Here is a 17,440-nt window from a genome sequence, read left to right on the forward strand (position 1 = left end):
CTGTTTTCTGCCTTTAAAAGTATGTTTTGGTATCTGACACATATGCACCAAAAAATGTTGAAGGGAAGGCCAACATACAGGCCTTAGGATTTTCTGTTTATTTCATAAACTGTGATCCTTTGCAATTTAAAGAAGATCAGGAATGAAGCAAGTTTTCCACATGTTCTTACTTGGACTCACAGAGCTCCAAAATAAGCGAGTCAATATAAACTTACAAATATTCTAGAACTGCCACAAAATAAAGGTTGGCCCACCAAACTGTCCTAAAAGTTTTACTCTCCCTCGACAAAACCGATCATTTATTTGAATGTACTTTTTTCAAAAAATCGCAAAAAAAAAAAAATTAACATCTTCTCAAATAAAATCAAAAGAGAGACCCATGAACAAAGAAAAACAAAGATAATGGGAAAGAAGAAAGGACAACCACAGGGCAGCAGATGAGGTTTATTTGTCCTATGCAGTGCTTCTTTTTAAATTTCTGAGGTCATTGTTACACACATAAAAATAAGAAAACTTCACATTGAAAACAAAGCAGAATTACTTCTCTCAAAAAAAGAAAGAATTCTGAAGGTCTGGTGACATTGGACCCACCTTCCTACATGGCAAGAACAGCAGGCTAGAGCTTGACAACATCCCTCCCTCCTTCTAAATGAACACCTGCTCTCCAACTTCCCACAGCCTGGACCCAGCCTGTTTTGTTCAGTTGTACTTCTTGCCTGTTTGTATAGGAACTGCGTTCATGCTCTACGTGGTCTTGAACGTCCACAAGGGTGGGGATTGCACAGGACAGGAGAAGAGCAGCCCTTCCTGCTCATGGTAAGGGGCAGCAGGCCCTTCTCTGGAGCTACCTGAAAAAGAGGTCTGGATAAGGACAGCAAGGGGCCTCTGCTCTCCAGCCACTCAGCAGCAAGAGTCCTGACAGCGTTCATGTTGGTTTCACAACATGGCACTCTCCCCTTTACAAATCACGTCTCCGTTGCAAATCCTAACAGAGGCTCCAAGAGCCCTTACCCCGGCATAGACAGCAAAGCTGAGGTATACACAGATTCTTATACTTCTCTCCTGTTTTTTTTTTTTTAATTTCCTTACAGTCACATCTGCTCTTTGTTTTCTCTCATTTCAAATGTTTCCCAACACATCATGTTTAGTGAGGTGTTTAAGACAGACTGAGAGATGCCGTTGGAGGCAATGTTTTATAGCACAGTTTGTACACTAGTTTATTGCCAAATTGAAATAAAGATGTAATCTGGCAGGCTCAGCCTTCTGCTAAGCCTTCCTTGGGTGGTTTCCTGTATTGAGGCAAGAAAGTCAGCTAGCAATGAAGTAAAGGACTATATCTCCTTTCTCTTATCTGCTCAGTTTCCAAATGCAAAGAAATTTTTTTAAATGGGTAGAATGCTTGGTTTGCCTACTGTTTAAATTATAGAAATTAAAAAAGTAAATTAATAAAAGAAAGCAACATTTTGGTGCTCCTTTAATAAATGCCATGGAATTCTTCATACTTTCCACAAGGATTCATTGTTTTAAAAATGTGAGGGGTGGGATTGTAGACACCAAGTAGCCCCCTGTCCATTTGAAACAGAATCTCTATAATTGTATCTATAATGTTCCTTTTTCTGAAAATTTCAGGTATTTCCAAAGGAACATCCTCACATAGGCCCTTCAGAGGCCAAGTCCAGTTCCTATGTCTTTACTCGGTAAGTCTCAGGGCAGGGTTTCCTATGAACGCAGGCTACTTATTTAAAAATTTCAATGGGTAAAAGGCTCCACACATTTTCCTTTCAGTCATTCTAGTGGTGCCTGGATAGCCACATCCCCAGACAAGATAGCATTTACCTCTTGGCAACTATGATGATGGTCAATTTTATGTGTCGACTTAGCTAAGAGATGCCCAAAGAGCTGATAAAACTTATCTGGGTATATCTGTAAGGGTTTTTCTAGAAGACATTAGTGCCTGAATCAGTAGGCTGAGAAAATCCACCCTCTCCAGTGTGGGCAAGCATCATCCAATCCTTGGAGGTGTTGAATAGAAAAGGCAGAGGGAGAGTGAATTCCCTCTTTCTTTTTGAGCTGGGATATCCATCCATCTCCCCTGGCCCTCAGACATCAGAGTTCCTGGTTCTCAGGACTTTGGACTTGGACCAGGACTTACACCATTGGTTCCACCCCCACCCAATTCTCAGGCCTTCCAACTTGGACTGAATTATACCACTGGCATTCTTGGTTGTCCAGCTTGCAGATGGCAGATCTTGGGACTTATAAGCCTCCACAATTACATGAGTAAATTCCCATAACCAATCAATCAATCAATCAATCTCTCTCCTCTCCTCTCTCTCTCTCTCCTCCCCTTATTGGTTCTGTTTCTTTGGAGAATCCTTAATAATACAACCACCTAGATGTTGAATATCACAAATAGATTTCTCCTTCTAAGTAAAAAGAAAAAATATCAAAAACCTTGGTTTGTGAATTCTGAAGACATTTGGCCATACACATTTTTCCCTGATTAAAACCACCTTTTAAAATCTTAATATGACCTCCCATAGGACTGATATCCAGTAAAATTCTGTCCTGGGCCAGAAAGGAACACCTGTTCAACAAAACTCTTTGAGTCCCTTATAATGCCCACATCAAAAAGCCTCCACTGGGATTTAGGCACCCAAAATGAAACACAGTTAGAGCAGGGTACCGCAGCTCATATAGGGTCTATCCTGCAGGCCGGAGCTCCAAACTCTGTCCTTAGGAGCTTAAAAGTCACATGCGCTGAAGGAGAGAAAAAGCAATGTCAGGGAGATAAGGGGAAAATAAATGTGGCTATGTGTTCAAAAGACGGAGAGTATGCCTTAAAAAAACAAAGAAGCCAGCAAATAAAGAAAAAGAGAAAAGAGGAGGACCCTGTTCATAGGAATTGCCACCTCAATAATGCATTTTCTAAGGGATTGTTCACCACAATTTGACGTAAAACAGCATCCAGCAGAGATAATACTGACTAAGATCCTAGCTGGGAGATCTGCAGCAGTGACATTAGCAGCTGTCACAGAAAAACTGATGAGCAATACTTACATGAAAGAATAAATGTTCCTGTTTCCTAGGCAAGTGCAGTCACTGGCCAGCCAACACCAGCACATGGTCCTCCTTGTTGCCACATCTCATCAGTGCTAAAAGTTCCATGACCCATGGGGGACTGTCAGCTTTTATTTCCATATCACTGACCCACCTGAGTGGCCACAGACCCTCTCAACTTGACTTCCAGCCAATGCCATCAGCTAATGGCTGCGGCTCACTCCCTTCCAGCGAATGCCCCACTTCCTACTCTGTGATTCAAGCCTTGAGATACGGAGGTCTTCTTTGATTCCTACTTGTAGAGCTGGCTATCCACGATGTGTTTTTTCCAGTATGATTTATCCTTCATCCTCTCTTAAAGAAACAGAGAGGTCAGTAGAAAGCCTGGCTCTTTCCCATCTGTTCATCTCAAAATATCACCTTCAAAAACGAGAACCATGACTGGGCGTGGTGGCTCATGTCTGTAATCCCAGCACTTTGGGAGGCCAAGGTGGGTGGATCACAAGGTCAGGAGTTTGAGATCAGCCTGGCCAACAAGGCGAAACCCCGTCTCCACCAAAGATACAAAAAATTAGCCAGGCGTGGTGGCACACACCTGTAATCCCAGCTACTTGGGAGGCTGAGGCAGGAGAATCGCCTGAACCCTGGAGGCAGAGACTGCAGTGAGCCCAGATTGCGCCATTGCACTCCAGCCTGGGTGACAGGGCAAGACTCCATCTCAAAAAAAAAAATGAGAACACTATCAAACGTCAGGTAGCCCCTTACCCCATTTGTAGAATATCCACATGTGATACCGATTAGTGATTTTTCCCTTTGAGAAAATGTGTTAACCTCTTAGATATTTAGATCCTTAGCCTCATACAGAAAAACAACAACAAATAAATGAAGACTGCTTCCAACTTTAAAATGACAGGATTCATTGGGTCTGTGGTCACAAAGGGTACCTTTTGGTTCTTACCCTTAGCATCTGATGCCAGGACTGCTGTAATATCATCCCAACTGGTCTTGTTTTTGACCTCATATTACCACAGTTTATACTGATATTACTACTGATTAACCCTTGAAATCTATAGCCCTAAACATATCATTCTCTGGATGCAAATTTCTGAAGGCTCCTAATTAAGGAAACAAAAATTAGTTTTCCTAAAAATCAAACAGCCAAAACAGTGAAAAATAATAAGGATTAGGTTCCAAAGTGTGTGTGTGTGTGTGTGTGTGTGTGTGTGTGTGTATGTGTGTGTAAATTATAACTAGCTATAACAAATTTTAGTTTCAGCCACATAGAAAAATTTGCAATTTTGTAAACGTGATTTTTACAATTTCGTGTATATGACATTCCTGTTGTAAAAAATTGGTCTCCCCTACTGTTACAATAGAAATCCGACATATCCATTAAAGTCCAGCTGAAGTCATTTTGTAAGACTTCTAGAGTAGACAGATCACTAGATCTCTATCTCCTGAACTTTGGGCTACCAATTTAATGTAATTCATCCAGTCACTTGTATATAATATTCAGTGACAGCACTGCCTTTGTGGCCTCTCTTAAACTATTGGTCAACTCATATGTGTTAATCATCTATCTCCAGATGGATAGAATATTGTTATTTTATATCAACACTGTATCATGCATGGCACTTAAAAGAGATGTGGCATCTAATATTTGTTTCTTTTTAAATCACTTTGGAAGGGTACCTACAATTATAATTATCCATACAAACACATTTTAACGCAAAGGAAACCAACGCTAAATACTATTCACCATAAGTAGCTGGGTTGAAGTCACAGCCCAGGCATCCTAACTGGTCTTGTATCATCCACTCTGTCACAGTGACCATGGGAGGCACTCTTTGAAGTGCTGGGAACGAAAGGGTTACATATTTGGGCATCTCCTCCAGCATAACTGCAAAGATGCAAAGCTTTTACTTAGGCAGGTAAATCTGGTCCTCGCTGTGCCTCTGGCATCGGTGGGGGGGAATTAACCAACTGTCGAATAAAATGTAACAACCCTGTGGATTAAATGACTAATACTCTGTCTGAGCTGGTCAGGCTTTGCCTCTGTTAATTGCACCATCCTGGACCAGATGCACTGTGGCTTGACTCCAGAAACAAAATTGTACATTCTGCTGAAAGGATAGCCAGGCTGCTCAACAGGAAAAAAAAATGAATTGTAAATTCTTTCTATTTTTAGGATTAATGTGCATTTTATTTGGCAGTAGGGGCAGCATGAATAAAACTCCAATCTTAAGAATTTTAATTTGCTTCCTTTAAAATGCTCCTGTCAGTAGAGACCTTGGGAAGTTGCTCATACCATTCTCCTACCTTCAAAAATGCCACATATCTATGCAAACCCAGACAAATGAAACCCCAGAATATTCACCTCACTTAGTTAAGTCCAGTATTTCTTTAAATATATGTAATTTCTAATTCATGATTCCTCTAAGGAGAATTCTCAGAATGACTTCACTGCATAACGCATTTCACAGGGAGTATTCTAGTATTTCACCAATTATCCCTCTGGCTTTTACGGCCAGAGTCTCTCTCACATTTGCCTGTGTAAATGCTGTTTCTTTTCATTTTAATTTAATTTTATTAGCTATTGCTAGCCTTTTACTCTATCTGAGAATGCAAGTTCCTTAAAGGCAGGGACCATATGTATGTTACAGTAGATATGTCGTATAGAGTACATAATATATATTATAGGATGACATTTTATGGGTCATATGCACATATACACACACACACCTAATACCATGAGCTCATTTAATCCTTTCTTACGAAGTGGACTTCTTCAACTTTACCACCAAGTGAAGAAAAGTTCTGAGATGACTAGGTTCTGTGTAAGGTTACCTATATACATCATTATTGTTCCTCTGGTCATTTCTCTCAGTGTTTTAGAACAACCCTGCTTGGTGTTCTTAAACTTTTCAGGGTTATGCTTCCCTTTAAGAGTTTGAGAAAAGCCATGGGTCTTTCACCAAGAGAAATGATCACCAATCCACAAACATAAGACACTGTCTCCAATTCAGTGGGGGTCAGAGGCTCCTGACTGCCTTAAGCATCTATGCTGAGAACTGCTTCTCCACCATGTCTTACTTAGTACACCTAATCTTTATTTGGTAAGTGGTTTCAGGTATTTACATGATTTAAACAAGCAACCTGAGACTCTCCTTGCTTTCCCTTGTCCCATTAGCACAGAGGTCAGGCTACTGCTCAGAACAAAAATGATCACTGAGGTGAAATGGAGAGATGATTAAATTAGCACTATTTTCCCCGGAGAACCACGCTTCATTGTCTCAAACAAGGTAAGTATGCTCACCTTTTGGTCTTGACTGTATGCCAGAATCCAGTCTTCTTGTTTGGGGTGAAAAAGCAAGCTTTGAATGTAGAAGTTCAGCCGGTACTTTTGATAAGTTGCCCCTTCATCTGAGCTGATCAATAAGCTGCTCTCAATCTCCGGGTCTGTGAGTAACATTATCTGCAGCAAAGAATTGTTGGAGAAAGAAACAACAGAAAATTAAGTTTACAAATTTGCAAAACTTGAAAATTAGCTAATTTTTGACAAGGGAAGGACAGGGGCAGGCAAAGAATGCTTGGCCAAACAGGGACCTTGACTCTGTCAGGCTTATTCTTCCATCTTGGATCAATGCTACAGAAATATTTCTACAAAGAAATGAAGGGAGTAGGAGAAGCTGGAAGAATGAGGGATGAAATAGATAACTGTATTCTCTTCTCTTTTAGGGGACTCTTTGTTTTATTTCCAAGGTTATTTCCTGAACCTGGAACACTTACCCTTCTTCCCTTCTTCCTACTGTGCCTTATGTACTTTCCAGTTTGGGGGACTAAAAGACTGGTTATAGTCTGCTGTGGGAAAAGTGGAAGAGAAAGAGGATGGAGTCCATTGTTTTTCTTCCCTACCTCAAATCTTTTCATTCCACTTCAATGATTTCCTATGTCATCCAAACTTAGCCTGATTTTCTGAGTCTTAAGTCAGTCTAGGCTCTAAAGCTTTCTCTAGGAATTTCACAAAGGCTATTTTACCCCACCACCCTCATCACCTTCTAGCCTACTACATAATTTACTTATTTATTTTGTTTCTTGTCTATATAACCTCTACTAAAAATAAACCCTGTGCGAACAGAGACAGCTGTCTGTATAGTTCACAGATGAATTCCCAGCAGCTAGACTAAGGTCCAGTATGCATGGTACACTGATAAATATTTCTCGAATGAATGAATAAATGAGTGCATAGAAAGATGCCCAGAACACTCTGAGATATGGATGGAAGCTTCACAACTTCCAAGTCCACATGACTCTCTAAAACTCTCTGAAAGAAAAGTTGGTTGCTCTGCACAGTCTGCACCACAGAAGAAGCTATAAATACGTACAAATTCACAGCTTCAGACGTTTTACACTGTCTCATTGGGATGCCCAATTTTGTCCAGAGCAATGGGATCAATCACAATAGCAGCAAGATGGAGGAACTGCCCTCGAAACTGCCTTAAATCTTCATTTTATGCCTTCACGAATGTGTGATAAATTACTTCATTCCCAACTCTCTGTGGGTCTCCTTTCACTCAAAGTGTGCACCTAATGTCTCCAGACAGGTGGCCTTAATGCTACCCGTTGACCTCTTCCCCATCAACTTATTAATTGGCACTTTCTGAATTTGGTTCAGGGAAGCATGAAATATGTGTTTAATGTGTTGCTGTATGAAAAGAAATCACTGCAGCCCAGGGATTAAAGATTAGCAGCTGAGGATGCTGCACTTCCAAGAAAGAGAGAGAGAGGGGAATAGAGTCATATCTTAAAAGAGCAGAGTGCCAGGCAAACACATGGAGCTTTCTCAAGCATTTGGAGGCAATCATATTAAAGCCTCTGAACAGTTAGTGTCATCTTTGAAAGTGATGTCCTGTCACTGTAAATGGCACAAAAGGATTGCATGCCAGACACTCTGCCCAAACTCTGTTTATGCTATCCAGGACGAATTTAAGGTTCCTTGCTGTTCTTTCAACCTCCCCTTCTTGAAGAGGAGAAAAGGGATGTAATAGGGTGAAGGCAATGCTGTTGCTATCAGCTACACTCCCGACAAGATGAAAAGCGCACACAAAACTGAAGACTAATTGCCTCTTGTACCATGTTCCAGGAAAGCCACTGCCCACCAACCATAAATCCTGACAAAGTTATGGATTTCTCTGTCTCACATTCACCAAGCAGACAGCGTTCCCTCATCAGATGGCTGACATGGAGCCATCAGGTAATCTACTAAGTATAAACTCATATGGCTTCATTAAAATCTAGTGTATGCATTAAGCAAGTACATTTAGATGGCTCCTAAATTCACAGCAATATTTCCAGGTGAGTTCATATTTATGAACACATAAAAGCTGTCATTTTTTGAATAACAAATAAGCCATCAAATGATCATATTGTTTTGTGTCTCCAATCACAATTAACAATAATGTAAAACAACCTTTTTGCACTACTGCCAAAAAGTCATTTCCATGATAATATGAAGAGGCTCAATCTTATAGAACACCTATTGTCTCAGGCAAGGTGATTCCCTCCCCCACTCTGATTTTCTAGTTTCCTGTTAGCCAGAATATGCTTTCCTCTTTTCCCATGAGTATAGATCTCCCTACCTGCTTCTCCTGGCAGAATACTTCATCAAAATAAAATTAAACACAATTATAAACTAGGCCTACAGAATATTCCCAAAGCAAGCTGATTTTTATCAATCACTTTAAAGTATTTTTGATACCCATTTATGCTCCACGTGATCAGACTGCATAAGACATCCTGCATCAGGTAATATTGGGTGCGAGTGGCAGAGTAACGCACATATTTCCCAACAGATGGAAACTTAATATTATAAAAATAAAGCGACTCGTATCTTTGGCTTTTTTTCTGGATGTTGAAAATAGGCAGACCAAAATCCTACCTTCTCTATGCAGCCCTCAGCTAAAACTCTCCATCAGAGAATTTGACATTTTGGAAATAATGGGAAATAGTCAGAAATTTCCCGGTGAGCTTTATAGGTATGTCTGTACTACAGAAACATTCCAGTGGCTGCTCTCTTAAATTTCTGTTCAATTCTACTCAGAACAAACAGGTCAATCTGGATCCATTTTTCATTAGTTATTTTTCTTATTGCAGAAACAACTCCATAAGACCTCTGGTAGAATTCAAAAGAAAAAAAAAAAAAACTCATGACCCTATCATTGCAAGTTAAACCATGTTTGTGTTTCTTTCTACTTCTTTATCCACATCTCTATATCCTATTGTGGATTGAGGATTTTATTCTGTTTTTTTCTTTTAAGTTTGACATTATGGCCCATATTTTTTTTTTTTTTTTTTGAGACAGAGTATCGCTCTGTTGCCCAGGCTGTAATGCAGTGACACAATCTCAGCTCACTGCAACCTCTGCCCTCAGCCTCCTGGCTAATTTTTGTATTTTAGTAGAGATAGGGTTCGCCATGTTGGCTAGGCTGATCTCGAACCCCTGACCTCAGGTGATCCGCCCGCCTTAGCCTCCCAAAGTGCTGGGATTACAGGCATGAACCACTGTGCCCAGTCCCCCAAATATTCATTTTTAACTGAGCCATAGACACACAAATGCACACACATTAACACAGATGACTGTATAATGTACTCCAATTAATCACAACCTTCAAATTAATTAAATTATGATTGTTGTAATGACTGAAACATAGTATGTACCTAATTGTTAATTGAATAAGTAAAATCTTATTATTTTAGTCTTAAATTCAAATTCTTTAATAATTTTGCTTCAAATGAATTGATGTTTGTCCTACCATTTTATCAGTAATAAAATATAAATAAGCTAATAAGTAAAAAATTTAATGCGATCTAAATAACAAAGGCTTAACATACTTGAGAAACAAACACTGAAAATAATAAATATGATCCAGTCTTTAGACATAGATGATATTGTTCATAAATGAATAAGTCATATCTTCTCACAAGATTTTCTACTCAGAAATATTTTCAAAATAGTAAGTTCAAATTAGCAAATATTCTTCAAAAACAATAGATTACATTTCTTAAAGATGCCTAACAATCCCTATTTTTGCTAGTTTAGAATGACTCTTTATCCCCTTCTGACTCTTCATGTAACTTTGAACAAATAATGTTTTGTTGTGTTTACTTCTCTGTATTCTGGAGTATGTTCTGGACAACAGAATTTTAGCAGGCCTTTGTAAAAGGCATGAATCCAAGCGTTGCAGATTCCTAAAGTAAGCTCTCCAAAAAGAGAGGTCATTGTTTGCCTGGATCAAAGCTTGTTCCATAGTAGGTCCACATACCGTTGTAAATGAATAAAGGAATGAATAAATGAATGAGTCCTTTTCACTCCTGCCTTCTGCTGCCTGCAGGCCAGGGGCCCCCTGCAACACTGGGATTTCCAGTCCCCTTGAGCAAATCCTCGCTGTTCTACTTGAGGCAAGGAAGGTGAAGATAAGAGAAAGATACTGCCTTTATCAGGAAAGTAATTATTCCGTTAAGTTCCACCCGTGAGTGATTAGAACCAGTTTACTTATGCCTTGCAGGGTGTGCCGACTGACTGCACCTGCAGATGAATTGTTTCCATAGAAAGTCAATAACGGCAACACAGGATCCTACCACCCAACTCCAAGCAATCATTCATCACCCACTTCAGAAGGAAGAAGAAACTTTATTTGTTTTTCCTAGAGTAGACAAATGAACATGAAATGCAATTTATAGATTTCAAATATGTCACTTCTCCCTTTTTTTTTTGGTATTAGTCCTTCTGACAGCTCAGTGTCATCAAAAATTAAATGCACTTTCACTGTCTTTAGTTTGCTCCAGATTCAACATATGGCTACAGGAAGTAATTCTACAAAAGGTTGGCAGGCAGCTTTCTGATCCTTCCAGTTGTTGTCTCCTGTGGACCTTCTTCCCAGAGGAATGCTGCTACTATTTAGTTTTCCAAATTCTTTTCCTAGATATGTTGTTCTTGGAATTCCATCATTTATTGGTTTATGTGGCGTGGAGTTAATAAAGAGTTCTTCACCACCTCCGGGCATATACTTTTTCGTACCATTTCTTTGGTCCTAATGGAAAAAGTATTTATTTTATGTGTTGTTCATTATGTGTTGGCTCATTTTTCTATTCTTTGTCATAAATGGGCTGGAATCAAGCAGAGGTAATGGGCTGCTGTGTGGATATCTCTTTTGCTTTACTCAGAGCTTAATTCAGCTCCAGATGCCCATATCACAGGTGCATAATAAATGCTTTTCATAATGATAATGACAACAGCAAAGAAAAACAGCAACAGCAGCAATTAGGCACTCCAGTTATCTACTGCTACCCACTTTATTCAAACAGAAATATTTCTCTCTATAAACAGAATAAAAGTCTATTTGCAAACCTCTGACCTCAAAATTAAAAACAAATTAAGCAAAATGTAATCAGAGAAAGTAAGTCATCTGCTGACCAATGAGGGTGGAAAAGCTACCTATTCTCAACGAGGGCTGAGCACTTATCCTTCCCAGATGAGCTGAGGGAAAGAGCAATTAAGTGCTTATCAATTGGCAACTATTTAGAGGACAGTGTTAGGGAAAGTTGAACAGGATCCCAGAATGATCCATGGAAAGAAAATCACAGAAATACAAACAGTGAAGGAAGGGGAGGAAGGGGATTGAAAAGAAAAAAGCTCAAATCAAGCACACACTGATAGAAACGAGTCTGTAAGAAGATGGAAATGACACAACCAATTTTCCTAAATCCCATCCTTCCAAACTCAGCGAAGCTTACCTACGTGCCATCTTTGTTTATTAGCACAAAATCGCGTCATTCAATACTAAGAGATGAACAGAACATTTAGGCAACAGACTGTCTACTTGTGACCTGGAAAGTGATTCAGTGAAATGACTGGGAAACTATGGCATTGTATTTTAAAGAGTTTATTCTGTCCTTTTGATTTCAAACTGGTTTCCTAATGAGGATCCACAGACTCAGATTTTTTAAGGGAAAAAAACAAACATAAAAAACATTTTTTAAGACAAGATCTTGCTCTGTCGCCCAGGCTGGAGTGCAGTTGAATGATCACAGCCTCAAACTCCTGGGCTCAAGGGATCCTCCCATTTCGGCCTCCCAAAACACTCAGATTATAGGCATGAGCCACCATGTAAGGCTGGGAAGAAACATTTTTTTAAGGAGCGTGTAATTTCAGTCCTTCATATGTGTGTTAATTGCCTTGTCAGGAGACCCAACCCATTAATTATTATTTGTAACAATAATGAGGAGTCATTCAGTACCTCTTGGCCAATTCCACAGAGTACATAGGAGATGAGTAAGGTTTATCAGGAATGACAACATATGAGTTACAGTCCTTGGAAGATGATTCAAAAAAGAAAACATATAGGACATCTCTTCTTATTTCACTTGGGACTACTGAACACAGTCTTCTCCTTTGAGACAATTTAGAGAAACCGAAACGTACAAACACTATTTTACTGTGAGAATCTGCTTCCACCATTGTGAATGGCACTGAACTTCTATAAAGGAAATATATGTCCATGTATATATTTCCATGGCGGGTTGATCTGCAGGGCTGAGCATGGGGCTGGTGCACCACAGACTTCTGTTCCACAGGAAGAGCCATAACCTAATCCTAAACCTGGCTCTAGTCAATGTCTTCATGAATGTGTACTTTTCCTCACAAAATAGAAAAGAAGGGAGTGTGCTTAGTAAAGGTCATTCACACCATGAGAAGAAAGGTACGCTACAATCACAAGAAATAGTAAGGGGCCTGGGTTTAAAAACTCGGACTTGAATTTCTTCTCTGCTATTATCAGTTGTGCACTTTGAATACCTTATAGCTCATTTAATCCTTTTTCTGAGTCTCAGTTTCCTCACTGAAGATAGTAGTGATACCATAAACAAGTTGCCATTTATTGAGCTGTTGTGTATCAGGCTCCCCGCTAAAGCTTTAAACTAAATTATTCCATCAGATTGTTTATGAAAACTACTTCAGGTAGATATCATTACATCCATTTGATATCGGGCTTAGAGAGATGAGGCAATTTGCTCAAGGTTGCACAGCTAGTCAGTGGTAAGGTTATCTCTGTCATGCCCTGCATAGATTCGTGTGAAGATCAGATAAGATTAACTGTGCAAAAGCACTGTTAAGTTTTGTGCAAATATTACTACGTTTACCTCACAAAGGATGGCATATATAGTACTTTATGTTCTGCTAAAATATGATAGTTGAATTCCAAAAAAGAGAGGGAAAGAGATTTAAATCTGGCATTAGAAATAACTCATAAAAATATTGTCTAGATGAAAAAAAAGAGGCAGCAAGAAGAAATGGGGTGTAAGATAATGGAGAATTCCAGTAACAAGTGTTAGTAAGACACTATATTCTTGAAGAAATAAAGATAATTTCTTGGTTTTAAATATACAGTCAGAAGATCAAAATAGCCAGTCATGGTCCATACCCCAGATTTTTCACATTGGCTTTGGCTTCCTTTACCTTGTCCTTCCAGCATGATTCTTCCGTAGATTGGATTTTATGCTTTATCATAAAAATGGATGGGAAAAGGATAATAGAAATGGGCAAAAATCTCTGATGTAATGTTCTTATTGGTGGAGAAACTTTTTCCCACATGCTAGTTCCCAAAGAAGTTTATGCTAAAGCAAATAAGAACTACTACAGTGTAACTATTTTCCTAATAAGTGCATCCCATGCTTAATTGTCATTTAAAAAAAAAACAGACTCATTTTGCTGGAGAAATTGCTATTATTAATATCATATGAGGTGACAGTGGAGAATATGGAATATTCACTAATGCTTAGCATTGGGTCATCTGGTTTAAAAAACTAAACATGGGGCCGGGCGCGGTGGCTCACGCCTGTAATCCCAGCACTTTGGGAGGCCGAGGCAGGCGGATCATGAGGTCAGGAAATCGAGACCATCCTGGCTAACACAGTGAAACCCCATCTCTACTAAAAATACAAAAAAATTAGCTGGGCGTGGTGGCGGGTGCCTGTAGTCTCAGCTACTCAGGAGGCTGAGACAGGAGAATGGCATGAACCCAGGAGGCGGAGCTTGCAGTGAGCCAAGATCGCGCCGCTGCTCTCCAGCCTGGGCGACAGAGCGAGACTCTGTCAAAAAGAAAAAAAAAAAAAATCTAAACATGGTATTTCAGAGGGAAATAATGATGTACACATTCAAAGAATGTTTTTATTATTGCAGTCACTATGAGAACTAATGAAATACCTTGAGAATATTTGAGCCACCTTAAAAATCTCATTATCCTATAGCCTCCGTTCCAACCCAATCAGAACACACTTCCAACAACATTACAAGTCCCAAAGTAACTTCTCTCTTAAATCCCCAAAGGTCTATAAATGCCAAAAGGTTACATCATTTTAAAATGTTAGCTGCTATCAGAAGGAGCCATGATGCTAAGAGAAACAGACATTCATCTTCTTTGCTCATGGGAAACTTTACAAGAAATGATGTTCATTTAATGATAAGAAATCTCTTTATTCCACAAGAAATGATAAAGAAACTCAGGTGAGAAGGAAGAGAGAGCAGGAAAGAGAAGCTCTCAGTCTATTTTAACATTGATTTAAGTGAGGGAAATCCATTTTTGGTAAAATCTATAAGTTGTGTACTTGACTTTAGAGTTTGAATAAGTGTCAAGTTGAAAGTCAGGAAAGTAAAATGAAAAGTCCATAGACATTAATCCACTCTAAACATCAGTGAACAGAATTCATCCACATTCTTCATCCCTTGCTGTATTTATCTCATCATCCTAATGAAGGAGTTCAGGAAATGCCACCCCAAAATACCCTGCTTTGGTACACTGATTACTTCAAACTGAGGGCTCTTGGGGAACAGCCAATGCTGGCAGGAGCTCTCTCTGAGCTCTCCTTATCTGTCTAAAGACTGATCTCCTAAAATAACTCAATTGTCATAAATTCCTTCCCCAGGAATCTCATCAACCAAAGATGAACTCAGATTACAGAAGAGACTAGAAGTTGACATTACACCCACACTGGCTATCACCTGTTCTTCTGAGGGCCCATTCGTCTTTCCCAAAATTCATTTACTTTTCCCCAAATTGCCTACATCCCTCCTCTCCTCCCTCCTACGAAGTGGGCATATAAGCTTTTAGATCTCACTGGGTTTTTGGTATTCACTTTTCTTTCATGTGATGCCCCTGTACATGTAATAGATTTGTTTACCTTTTATCTTATTAATCTGTCCAGTGATGGTTTATTTCATGGACTCAATTATAAAGCACTCAGAGGGTAGAGGGAATTTTTTCCCTTTCCTACACTAACAAGTACGTTTTAATTTTACTTATATTAATGCTTCATGATAAACTGGCAAATATACTAGGGTGTACTGGGGAAGATTAATGAAGTCTCAGCCACGTGAGACCTTGCTAATGTATTTGACTATTAAAGCTTTCCTGAAAAGATTACGGAGACCACCAGGGATTTCTCTTATACAGGATTTGCAGATTAGTGAAGTGAGAATAGCCTGGTGCAGCTCTACTGCAGAGCTCTTTGAAAGATGGGCCTAGAGGGGGCCATCCAGGAGGAAGTCTCTCATATTAACAATGAGGTCCATTTCATGTAAAATTTTCCTTCCTTCTTCAGTTATTTAATGACAAACATTGATCATCTCAAGTTGTTGAGGAGAGGTGGAAAAGGGTCAACGTGCTTAATTGACATGTCAGAGCATAATTACATCATCTGCTGCTTTCCTCTCTCTTTTTGGATTTCAGTCACAGCAGGAAAGATAGCAGTGCGGTGTTTTATGAAGATGATTTTTTTCATGACTGCATATTCTAGGTTTAATTCTATCTCAATATACATACCTCAGAAGCATTAGAACTGACATAGTATACTAAAGAGAAAAGGAGTTCTATTCCACTTATGTATTGTATAACAATCTATCTCAGAACAGTGGCTTCAAACAAGCATTTTGTTTTGTTTAAGATTTTGTGGGTCAGGAATTTTGGAAAAGCTGAGCTGAGTAGGTAGTCTCAAATCCACATGATGTCAACTGTGGTGGCCAGAGTTGGATATTTCACTTCCAAGATGGCTCCTTCATTCCTGCATCTGGCTTGACCTCTCCCTTTCTCTCTGCATGGTATCACATCCTCCAGGACCCCCCACGTGGCTGAACATCACATAACACGACAGTTTCATAATAGTTGAATTTCTTATATAGCAGTGGTTTCCTTCAGTGTGAATGTCCCAAGATCAAGTATTCCAAAGGGCTAAAGTGGAAGGTGCAAAGCTTTGCATGACCCATCCTTAGAAGACCCAGGACATCAATTTTGCCACATGCTATTGGTCAAAGAATTCTGGGCCAGATTTAATGGGAGGAAAAAAATAGACTTCACCTCTCAAGGGAAGAAAAGCATGCACACGCACACACACACAAACACACACACACAGAAGGCAAGCCATATTGAAGATAAGTAACCACAACTATCTTCTGTAAAACTTGTCACATAATTTTTAAAAATAGATATGATAAAAAGTTGTAATTATTATATTCAATATGAATTAAAATGTCCTCATAATCATAGTATTCCTGGGATATAGATATCTTGAAGTTGCCAGAACTTTCATTGGGTCTTACCTTAAACTTTTGAAGGCTGAAAAATTCTAATCTGTTATCAGATTAAGGTAAGTATATTTCTTGAAGACCAAGTGAATTGCATTGTTTAGTCCCTCTCAGGGACATTAAGGGAGCCAAGGTTGAGTAATTTCAGTGTGTGAATTTTCAGAGTACATAAATTACCCAGATTAAATTATAGAAGAATAGACCAGTTCAATGTCCATTAAAGTGTGCATAAGTAACTCTCTAATAAGAGAACCTATATCTAGGCATTATAATCCCCTCATTTAATTAAGGATCTGATATAATGAAATATGGGTTTCTTAAGAGCAAAGTAGTCCTTGTTCTTCTATGCTCACAGAGAAAGCACTGATATCATTTACAACATAAACCAGAAATTGAAAATAGGATACTTGGTGTTCCCTTCAGTTTGGAAAATGGATCTTAAAATAAACCTAATGATTTTCAGGTATCCTTGGGCTAACAACAACAAAAGGCCATTTAGGTCTGAAAGTGAATGGGAAATGTATTCTAGAAACATAAAGAAAGTTCAATTTTTATCATGCCCAGGCCCACATAAAACCATCTAAAATTTTTATTTTATTATTTTTTAAAATTGTATTTGCATCTGGCTGCATAGCTCAATTCCTGCTGCTGCTATGCCAACCCTATGAAACACTCATCTGCTCCAAGTTATTACCAACAGGGAATCCACACTTCAAGAAAATAATCACAAAATCAGCTCTCTTGACT

The 17,440-nt window shown here is 39.0% G+C and overlaps 1 protein-coding gene across 6 annotated transcripts in view; it reads right to left on the minus strand.

Moving 5' to 3' along the window:
- The window catches only part of SORCS1 (sortilin related VPS10 domain containing receptor 1), a 588,824-nt gene that overhangs the window by 196,385 nt on the left and 374,999 nt on the right, over positions 1–17,440 (minus strand). For all 6 annotated transcript variants that reach the window (XM_019035469.4, XM_055354006.2, XM_055354007.2 and 3 more), the window contains exon 4: positions 6,377–6,535. In XM_019035469.4, the coding sequence (XP_018891014.4) occupies positions 6,377–6,535 (159 nt within the window). The remainder of the gene's footprint in view (positions 1–6,376; positions 6,536–17,440) is intronic.

Source organism: Gorilla gorilla, chromosome 8 (genome assembly GCF_029281585.2).
Source record: "Gorilla gorilla gorilla isolate KB3781 chromosome 8, NHGRI_mGorGor1-v2.1_pri, whole genome shotgun sequence".
NCBI lineage: Eukaryota > Metazoa > Chordata > Mammalia > Primates > Hominidae > Gorilla > Gorilla gorilla.